Source organism: Pyrus communis, chromosome 7, assembly GCF_041283825.1.
Source record: "Pyrus communis isolate YQ-2024b chromosome 7, ASM4128382v1, whole genome shotgun sequence".
Taxonomy (NCBI): Eukaryota; Viridiplantae; Streptophyta; class Magnoliopsida; order Rosales; family Rosaceae; genus Pyrus; species Pyrus communis.
The window spans coordinates 30663974-30674928 of NC_142571.1; the positions used below are offsets into that span (position 1 = coordinate 30663974).

Below are 10955 nucleotides of genomic sequence, written 5' to 3' on the forward strand. Positions count from 1 at the left end.
TATAGAGAAGAAATTATTCATTATATTTCTTCCTCTATTTGTTTCTTTGGTGTGTGAGAGCTATTGGGTGTATTGGGTTTTTGGGTTGTGAGATTGCCAACACTTTGTAAACTCCCATTTGGTTGATAGTGGATTATTGGGTGAGCTCCTACTGCTCCGAGGACGTACTCCAGTTACACTGACTGTGGAGGAACCTCGTTAAAATCTTGGTGTCTTTTATATTTTGTTCTTGCATTTTATTTGATATATTTCCTGTGGGTTAGCTTGAGTTGGTTCCAAAAGATTTTGGTGCTATCCTAGCACAACATAACAAACTGTTGCATCCCCATCTAGCTTGTTGGGTAAGTAAAAATAAAATAGAAATGCTAAGGACACATTCACAAAAGTGGGACTCTCCATGAACTTTCTACCACCTCATGTTTTTGACGTAATGTTTTATAATGTTAGCATAAAAAGTGACGTAAACTGTACGTTTAAATGTTGTTGCCTTAATTTGCTTCTTATTACGTGCCCCACGATTTGCAAGAAAGCAGTTGCCCAAATATTAGCTTTAGCTTCGTTTTCGCTCTTCCTTTTTTAAACAAAGAGAGAACCTTTCTATTTGTTTTCTGAGAAACTTCCATGTAAATGTTTGGTTCCTTTTTTAGAGTGATTACGATATTTCAAGGTCAATAAGATTCAGGGTTTTTCTATTATGCAATGGGAAACCTTAACCGTTGAATCTCTGGTCATGCACTGAAGCATAGTGGAATTTTAAATCGATTTTTATGATACTTGCATGGACTTTTTGATCTATCTCTATGTCATATCATACGTGTGTATTGCATAGAAAATTCCAAATATATAATGCTATGTTACATCAACTTATTTAACTGCAGTTGGATTCAACTTGTATTGAATCTGAACTGCTCCCTAGTTTTTTATACTGTTATATTCTCGGCATATAAAATTGTTGAACCATCAAATCCCAAATCAGTCACACCTTGTGACACGGTTTCTCGCACACTGCGCTTTAGGTACCTTCACAATGTGTAATCCCCGGTGCATTGGACATGCCTTGCTCCTCATCATCCTTAATGAGGATGGGGTCATCATCCCCTGCAACCCCAACAGCCCAATTAAACTGAAAGGTGAAATCCAGAAAATACAGCATGATCACCAAAACAATGCACGACAAGAACATCGGAATCGGCCCGAAAAGCCACAGAAACAGAGGGAACGAGAAGTAGAATGCTCGAAGCCCCAAGGACCAGAAATAGCTGCCTCGGTTCACGGTGGTGGCAACGTACTCTTGCGTGAGGTACTGCTGCCTGTGGTGCGGCGGTGACATCATCTTCTTGAACGGCGCGTTGATGAGCATGCTGCCGTGGCTGTAGTACCTTATGGACTGCACGTTGAAGAGGAATGCCACCAAGAAACACACTAAAATGGCGAAGAACTTGATCGACAACGCAAACTCGCTTCGGTTTCCAAAAACGAAAAATGCGCCCTTGGTGCGGCTGGTCATCAAGAGGGCAATGAGAGAGCAGAGCGTGATCGCTGTCGAGGCCAAAACGGTCGATGCCATTATGTTGTTTCGAAGCGTCTGAACCGGAAGAACACCATTCTTTGGAGCATCCTGCATTTCATGCATATACAGATCCAAAATTGGTCAGTAAAATTCAAATCTTTATCATTCATGTTGGTTTTGTAGACATTTCTAGGATTCATGATACATGCAAAAGGATGATCCTTGAATGTAGAGAGTCATTTTTCTCTATATGAATACATGATATCATTTCACCGTCAAAGCGTCATAATCTGAATCACTTATTCTCTTTATCATCATACCGTTTAGCCATCCTTAGATGTATATTTATCAGTGACGAGGGTTATGGTAACTAGTATATTCATGAATTCGAAAAGGTCAACTTGTTTGATTCACATAGAGGACTAATCAGTCTACGAATTGAATGAAACTTTCTAAAAGTAGTCTTTTCGATGATGATAAAGAAAATAAACATTTCGGTTTGTTGGGTTCGACTTACCTCCATCATGGCTTGGACCCAGAAGCGGCGATTGATGGAGTTGATGCCGATGACGGTCTTATTGGGTTGCTTAACGACTCGACATAGAAGCCATAGATGGTAAGTCACCATCAGTAGGAGGCCTGCTGGTACCAAAATGTAATCCAGAACTTTTAGCTGCATCTTCTTCACTTCAGTTATAATCCTCCTCCCTTTCTTTCTTTATTTATGTGGTTGAAGGGAGAGCGAGAGGAGATTGCGAGTCGAATACGACGGTGGTTTTGTGCTTTCTTTATAACCAAGTGGTTTGTCTAGGAGTATCTTGGAAGGCATCTCCATACAAAAATGTCAAACACACAGAAACTCAAATTTGAATTCGATTTGATAACTTATTTCTTTTCTTTTTTTTTCATATATTTTCTGGACTATATATAAATGACTCATATACTAATTTAACATTTGTGTAGTTATTATTTAAATAAAAAATCACGGTTAACAAAGATTAAAAAAAACGTTGTGTATGGAGAATATAATTTGTTTTTGTTTGATCGGCCATCGGGTGTCCACCTTTCTATTCGATGAAATAAAATATAGGGTTATGCTAGGAAGACTAAATTGGTGGATAAAATTTTGAAAACTGAATGACACGGATGTTGATGATTAGATTATAACTAAAGTGTTAATAAAAGTGTTTATTCTTATCATATCATTATGGGGGCAATAGGAGATGAGTCTCCAAGAGCCTTTTGTTTTTCAGATCATTATGTATTGTATCTCCAACTAATCTTGTAACATTAAAACCATCACTGTCTGAGTGGATCAGTCTGTCCGCTACCTCTTGAAGAACTTTAGGCCATCTCTAATTGAAAGGTTAAACATAGTTTCGTTCAGAATTAGAGTCTTGTAAAAAATTATTTTTAAATGAACAGTCATGTCATCCTCATATACTATCTCCAACCAAATGGGCAAATATAGCCCCTTCAATAAATTATTAGTTTTAAGTTTATACCTTAAATGTTTTGATTAATTTAATGTTGAATTTGAATCAATTATTGCAGCTGAGAAGCTGAGCCCCAAAAAAGGGGCTAGGAGTGGGGCTAGAATTGGTCAACCTAATGCCTCTTTGGTGAAATATAACTTAGTCATCGTTTAGAGATGAGTTTTTGGACAAATCACACTATTTTTTTTACATTTAGACCTTTAACTCTCTTAATTGGAGATGGCCTTAGGGTTAAGAATATCGGCAAGCCTGATACCGGCGATATTTCCTGCACAATGGCAGTTACTAGTTAGACCATTCAAATATAAGAAAGGTGGTACAAATTAGAACAACATAAGACACGAGTGAGTGAGAACATTCTAAACTCTTGGATTCGATATGTCTACGAGCTGCTCATCTTCTAGAGTCAACGCCAGCTTTTCCCTAGGTTTCGTCATTAAGCATGATCCCTCAAATTATGGACTAGTTGACTTGTTGATATGTGTTTTAGCAGTTTGATGTAATCCCTTAATTTAAGGAAGATTGATAGCTTTAGGTTTTACCTGGTTATTAAAGTTTGTTCAGGGGAGGGTTGCTTGTAACCGGTTCCCCTCTTTTCTCTTCTTACACTGCCTTCCCTTGTACATTCATACAATCTATGAAAAATACATTCAAACCAACTTAAAATTCCACGGTAAGCATGCTCCGCATTGTTTATAACTCGGTTTTTAAGTTTGCTTCGTCTTATTTCTGCCATCTCTGTCTGATGTCAGATAGCGTTACGTTGAATACCATCTGCAGATCCGACAAGCAAACTTAATAGTGAGCTGGTAGGTAGAGGGCTCAAACACTTTTGAGTATTGAAATCGAAAGCTTGATGAGGATATTTGGATAGCTCAAACTTCAACAGAGCATGCCAATAAAAACCGTGAGATCTTGAAGATACCCAAGAAACAGTGACGGTGGGAGATGCATAATATACTTAATTTATTAGGGTTTCAACTTTCAGCCAACGACAGGTAATGTAAATAAACATCCTCAGTAATATGAGATGTAACTGCTTCTGTTGCTCATCCTCGTAAGTGCATGATTCTATGTATCTTGGAACTCGATTCGTTGAAACATGGCCCAAGTTTTGGTTGTCATGATCGAATGGATCATGAATTCGACATGAATCTGAAAGATCGCTTTTGTGAGGCATCTGTGTAACAAACTGTGTTGCATCCCCAGCAAGCTTGTTGGGTAAGTAAAAATAAAGCCTTTCTGTTTGTTTTCTTCGTAACTTCCATGTAAACGTTTGGTGCCTTTTTGAGAGTGACTACGATATTTCAAGGATAATAAAATTTGGGGTTTTTTTAGTATGCAGGAAACCTTAGCCGTTGAATCTCTGGCCATACATGGAAGCATAAAGGATTTTTTTATCGATTTGTGTGGTACATGCGTGAACTTTCCTTATCTGTCTCTATCGATTTGTACGAAGAATGCCAAAATCCATCAAAGTGAACATTATAGTTTATAACTTTGTAAGGGTATGAAAACAGACCCCAAGTATTCCAAATATGTAATGCTATGATACATCAACTTATTTAACGGCAGTTGAATTAAACTTTATTGAATCTGAAACGCTCCCTAGTTTTTGCAACTATTCTATTTTCTGCAAATTAAATTGCCAATCCATCCACGGAGAATGATGGTATCCTAAATCAGTCACACACTGTCACACTGTTTCCCACACACTTCGCTTGAGGTACCGTCACAATGTGTGATCCCTGGTGCATTGAACAAGCCTTGCTCCTCATCACCCTTAATGAGGACCGGGTCTTCATCCCCAGCAACCGCAACAACCCAATTGAACTGAAAGGTGACATCCAAAAAATACAGCAAGATCACCAAAACAATGCACGACAAGAACATAGGAATCGGCCCGAAAATCCACAGAAACAGAGGGAACGAGAAGTAGAATGCTCGGAGGCCCAAGGACCAGAAATAGCTGCCTCGGTTCACGGTGGTGGCAACGTACTCTGTCGTGAGGTACTGCTGCTTGTGGTGCGGCGGCGACATCATCCTCTTGAACGGCGTGTTGATGAGCATGCTGGCATGGCTGTAGTACCTTATGGACTGCACGTTGAAGAGGAATGCCACCAAGAAACACACCAAAATGGCGAAGAACTTGATTGAAAATGCAAGTTCGGTTCGGTCCCCAAAGACGAATAAAGTCGTTCTGTATTTGGTGCCGCTGGTCATCAAGAGGGCAATGAGAGAGCAGAGCGTAATGGCGGTCGAGGCCAAAAGGGTCGATGCCATTATGTTGTTTCGAAGCGTCTGCACCGGAAGAACACCATTCTTTGGAGCATCCTGCATGTACAAATTCAAAATTAGTCACTAAAGATTCAATCTTTATCATTCATGTTGGTTTTGTAGAGATTTCAAGGATTCATGTTACATGCAAACGATAATCCTTACATGTAAAGTCTTTATATTACTACATGAAATCATTTTATTGTAAAAACGTCATAATTGAACCATTTATTCTCTTGTCACCATTACCCTTTAGCCATCCATTTATTTATCAGTAACAAGGGTTATGGTAACTAGTATCTTCATAATTCAACGTCAACTTGTTTGATTCATATAGATGACTAAGGTTCTAAAAGGTGTTACTAGTCAGGCAACTTGCAGGGGCCAAGTGCCTAGGTGTCTTGGCGGGCTAGGCCCTTTTTTTCTTCTTCATATTTTAGTTAAATTTATGATATATTATATACATAAATGTCTACTTACACTTACGAAAAATAAGTGAGAATCGCGACCTAGACAAGTGCTTAAAACGGATTTCGACAGACTAGACGGACGCCTAGACAGGTCTAGCGGTCTTATTTTGTAAACGCCTAATAATTAATCGTAGCGATGACCAGTCGCCTAACTCCTAAGCGACGCTTGGCAGGAACTTTTAAAACACGGTAGATTCTTAATCAGTCTACAAATGAATAAAAAAAAATTGTAAAAACGGTCTTTTAAACGATGATAAAGAAAATAAACATTTGGGTTTATAGGGTTTGAGTTACCTCCATCATGGCTTGGACCCAGAAGCGGCGATTGATGGAGTTGATGCCGATGACGGTCTCGTTGGGTTGCTTAACGATTCGGCACAGAAGCCATAGATGGTAAGTCACCATCAGTAGGAGGCCTGCCGGTACCAAAATGTAATCCAGAACTTCTAGCTGCATCTTCTTCACTTCAACTGGAATACGTGGTTGAAGGGAAAGCGAGAGGAGAGTGCAAGTCGAATACGATTCCGAGTGTGTTTTTGTGTGTGCGTGTTTTTTTTATTTTTTATTTTTTTTATTTTAACCAAGTGGTTGGTTCCGGAGCATCTTTGAAGAGCATCTCCAAAAAAAAATGCAATAATATCATTGTTCATGCCTTGTATGCTTACCCGATTAATCAGGCCCCTTACTAGAAAAGATTTCCAATTTTGGGTAAAAATAGGGACTAGTTGTAACGACCTGTACTATTTATTTTGTAAGTTTCGATTCACAAGTCATTTTTGTAAAAATTCAATTTAATTTAAAATCATTTGCCTATTTAATTATTACGATGAAATTTCATTATTTCATATAGAACAAAGTGGTTATCAATTTTTTTAAACTCAATTAGATGTCTCAAATATTTCCGATTTGGCTATTATTTTGCAAAGATGATTTATGAAGTCTAACTTGAAAAATAAACAATTCAGATCGTTAAAGTTCGATATAGTGAATGTCCTGTAACTAATCCTCATCTCAAAAAAAAAAAAAAAATAGAGATCTAATCTCTTAAATGCCTCCTACGTTTAATTATATTTGTTTTATTTTAAATTTTAACTAATTATGATGCTTGCCATCGGTGAACCATGAACTTGTGGCATCAAAATGTGGAAAGAAAATTTATGTCATGAATACGGCTCTGAAAACTAAATGTAATAATACAATTGGTTAGAAATTTGAAAAAAAAAAAATTCTATACAATTGTATTATTACCCTTGATTTACTGGATTGTGTTTCAGGTATAATGAAAATTCTCTCCAGAGTGTGGCACTTAGCTATTTGCATGATGGAGTAGGATTATCTCCCTTCCAAATCTCCTCCCCTCTTATCCTATCTCACTTTCCTCTTTGTCTTTCTCTCTCTATAAAAAGTCAAAACAAATTGTTTACATTGTATAATCATGACCGTTCAAATAGAAAAGAATTTGAAAGTAGAAAAATTTAGAAAGAACAGAATCATACTCTCTAATCATGATCATATGTAAAATATGGGACCTATATTTTTAGGAAGTTTTAACGAAACATTTCCGGTATTATTCATTTTTAACAAAAATGATATTTTTACTCTACAAAGTCACTTATGGTACTATTCACTTACAACACTTTTTGTCATTTTGATTAAAACTCAAAGTTTTCAAATCATTTTTATTAGTTTTTCTATATTTTTATCGGCCTGACCACGATACGTGCGGCTTGGTCTGGCATCGGACAAGAGGGTCCGCACGTGCTGAAGAAACATATTGAGACGTGATCGAATGGATAATGAATGGGACATGATACTGAAAGATGTGTTTGGCGAGGCATCTCATGTCCATAACAAACTGAGAGCATCCTCCGGTTCTTCGGGCAATTCATGTAGTGTAACTCGCACTCTCTCCATCATAAACCTTTCACAACTGCCTCATCACATTCACATGCCTCACGATGCACTTTTAGCTTTGTCCCCATTTTCCTTCCTTCTATTTTATTTATTTATTCATTTAAAAGTTTTTTGTTTGTTTGTTCCCATTTGATAGTAATACACCAATATCAACACGGGATTCTCGACCGATGCAAGATCTATTGGAGGTTCAGAACTATTTTCGAGGACATTAAATGGGTGGCAATCTCTTTTGTATCTATTCAATGGCAACATATTTATAAAGAAGTCAACTTCTTTGCATATGATATTACATTTATTGATCACAATGTTGACAATATTTGTATTTGGAATAGGGTGCTTCCTGGTGAAGGCACGCTATTCGTTTGTATTTGACTGTACGGGTTCTAGGTGTTCCCGGAGATTCTCTTTAGCTTAATAAAGTCTATTTCCTAGCCAAAAATAAATAAATATTAACACGGGTAAGGCTGTTTGTAGACATAAAATTTAAAAATGTGCAGGGCCAAACTCTATTAAAAATGTGCTAATAAATATGTTAATTTTGTGTGTACATTATATTGATTCGTATGGAACAATGCTTAAATGTTTTTAAACGAAACCATCGCATCTTAGTGCATAAAGAATCTTTGCACAACATTGAGCCAATTTTGTAGTAAGAACTCTTTTGAAAGTGCTTTTAAATTGACTGAAAGAGCATTTGGAGTAAATGTTTTAGGGTTCCAAAAACACTTGAAATGCCATTTCAAGCTTCACTTGCATTTTACTAAGGATTGATTCTAAAAACATTTTCATCAAAAGCCTTTTTAGAATCAATCCTTAGTAAAATGAAAGTGAATCCTAGAAAAATACTTTAAGGATTGGTTCTGAAAACATTTTCATCAAAAACATTTTCAGCTATTTTAAAAGCATTTTCAAACGAGGTCTAAAAGAATGAGGTAAATTCATTCCCTTCATACGCATACATTACGTGCAATCCAGTAAAATGAACATTATAATTTACAAGTGGCATGAAAATACAGACCAGCTGAGCATTCCATAATACTCTACTTTTATTCGTTGTGTTGTTACATCCATCAACTTATTGTGCTGCAGTTCAGTTCAACTTGTATTGAATCTGAACCGCTTTTTGGTTTAGTACTTGTACCTTGCTAGCTAGCTAGTTTCTATGCTCCGCTAAACATATTCCGCCAACTTTCTAACGTGACAATGCCTAATTGACTTGAAATGTCGTGCTAGCTAGTTTGGCAACCTTTGTTCCTCATCGTCCTTAATGAGGATGTGATCATCGTTGTCAGCAACCCCAACCTCCCAACCAAACTGAAAGGTGACATCTAGGAAGTAGAGCATGATGACCAAAACAAAGCAGGACACGAACATCGGAATCGGCCCGAAAATCCATAGAAACAAAGGGAACGAGAAGTAGAACGCCCGGAGTCCCAAGGACCAGAAATAGCTGCCTCGGTTCACGGTGGTGGCAACGTAGTCTGTAGTGAGGTAGTGGTGCTGATGGTGCGGCGACATCTTCTTGCACGGTACGTTGATGAGAATGCTGGCGTGGCTGTAGTACCTTATGGACTGCACATTGAAGAGGAAAGCCACCAGGAAACACACCAAAATGGCGAAGAACTTGATCGAAAATGCTAGCTCGCTTCGGTCCCCAAAGACAAATAAAGCTGCTCTGTATTTGGTGCCGCTGGTCATCAAGAGGGCAATGAGAGAGCAGAGCGTAATGGCGGTCGAGGCCAAAAGGGTCGACGCCATTATGTTGTTTCTCAATGTTTGCACCGCAAGAACACCATGCTTTGGAGCTTCCTGCATTTCGTGCATGCCCAAATGCAAATTGGTCATTAGAGAACATCATTTTTCAATCGTATATGCACTGTTTTTATCCATTAATTTTCTTTTAACGTATTCAATTCAAAATTCAAAAACTAAATACGGGGTATGCATGAAGAGAAAAAACTTGTACGAAAATCACTTTCATTGTCAAAAATGTATGTTGTCATGTTCTACATGATTATATGAATACGAATCAATTAAGATGATACTCTAAACCATTCTAATTTACAGGAAAAAAAATCGAACTTGAATACAAGACGGCTGACCAACTGGTTAAAAACCCTTCTTTCAACATTTTCAAGGTTACTGGTGCACAAGAAGACAACATTTTCCAACAACATAAAAATTCACTCGTGCAAGATAATATGAATAGGAACCAATTAATAAGACAAAAAAAAATTGAAAGATATGATTTTGATTGATGGGTTTTGTTGGGTTTTGGTTTTACCTCCATCATTGCGTGAACCCAGAAGCGGCGGTTGATGGAATTGATTCCGATGACGGTGCTGTTGGGCTGCGTCAGGATTCGATAGAGAAGCCATAGGTGGTATGCCACCATTACCAGCAGCCCTGCCGGCACCAAAACGTAATCCAAAACTCTTTGCTGCATTTCTTCTTCTTCGTCTGAGATCTTTTGCTTCTGAAATTGTTCAAGGAAGGAGAGAGAAAGAGGGGGAGGAGAGAGCGAGAGTCCAAGTGTAACACGGGTGTGGGTTTCTGTTGTGTTGAGCTGTGTTTGTGTGAGTGGAGTGGACTCTCTGGTTTTTTGGTATGAAAAGGAGTAAAACGAGGCGGGTTTTTATAGCAAACATGTGGGTCTCGAACGGGCGAAAGTTCTTGCGTTAGGAGAAGTCCATGCCAAGGAGAAGCCCTTTGCATGTACTTTTGGCGTACACGTGACGTGATATCGGTTTCTCAATTCAAGATATCTCCTTAAAGCTCCTGCACTTTATCATTAGTATTATAATTTAGCGCTATTTCTTTTCGGTAGTGCTATTCACTTACTTTTTTTTACCTTCTATCCACTCTTGTTAATTTTTATTCACCGATCTTCAATTTGTTCGATTTAACGGTCGAAAATTGAAAGTTGTGTGTGAGAGGTTGAAATGAGTGTGGACAGCTCCATCCTTTCTTTTGACATATACATTTAGTACTTAATCCCAACATAGGAGTTTTAATGAACTTTTTTTCTTTTTCAGCAATTCATGAAAGAATGAATCTAGGAAAAACCTATAAATATACCGGCTACAAGAAAAGATCTCATGATAGTCAATATGAGCTCCCACCACCCATCAATGCATGGTGTTCTTCGACTCAACATAGAATATCCTTATATCATATAGGAGGTGTTACACATGACATAAATGAGGCTTAAAATGTGATTTAGACGTGAATATAGGAGCAGTGTCACACGATATTGTGATTCCATCCAAATTAGCACATTTTTTT

The 10955-nt window shown here is 37.8% G+C and overlaps 3 protein-coding genes across 3 annotated transcripts; all 3 read right to left on the bottom strand.

Moving 5' to 3' along the window:
• Nucleotides 1-876: 876 nt before the first annotated feature.
• On the bottom strand, nucleotides 877-2322 carry LOC137734584 (uncharacterized). The gene is made up of 2 exons (XM_068473820.2): nucleotides 2028-2322; nucleotides 877-1618 (listed from the first exon to the last, which is right to left on the bottom strand). Exons 1-2 carry the CDS (start codon nucleotides 2187-2189, stop codon nucleotides 1013-1015), a joined length of 768 nt encoding a protein of 255 aa, XP_068329921.2. The 5' UTR covers nucleotides 2190-2322; the 3' UTR covers nucleotides 877-1012.
• A 2157-nt stretch (nucleotides 2323-4479) lies between these two features.
• On the bottom strand, nucleotides 4480-6292 carry LOC137733257 (uncharacterized). The gene is made up of 2 exons (XM_068472404.2): nucleotides 6048-6292; nucleotides 4480-5340 (listed from the first exon to the last, which is right to left on the bottom strand). The coding sequence occupies exons 1-2, from the start codon at nucleotides 6207-6209 to the stop codon at nucleotides 4693-4695; spliced, it is 810 nt and encodes a 269-aa protein (XP_068328505.2). The 5' UTR covers nucleotides 6210-6292; the 3' UTR covers nucleotides 4480-4692.
• A 2311-nt stretch (nucleotides 6293-8603) lies between these two features.
• On the bottom strand, nucleotides 8604-10273 carry LOC137735773 (uncharacterized). The gene is made up of 2 exons (XM_068475214.2): nucleotides 9955-10273; nucleotides 8604-9479 (listed from the first exon to the last, which is right to left on the bottom strand). Exons 1-2 carry the CDS (start codon nucleotides 10114-10116, stop codon nucleotides 8904-8906), a joined length of 738 nt encoding a protein of 245 aa, XP_068331315.2. The 5' UTR covers nucleotides 10117-10273; the 3' UTR covers nucleotides 8604-8903.
• Nucleotides 10274-10955: the final 682 nt, after the last annotated feature.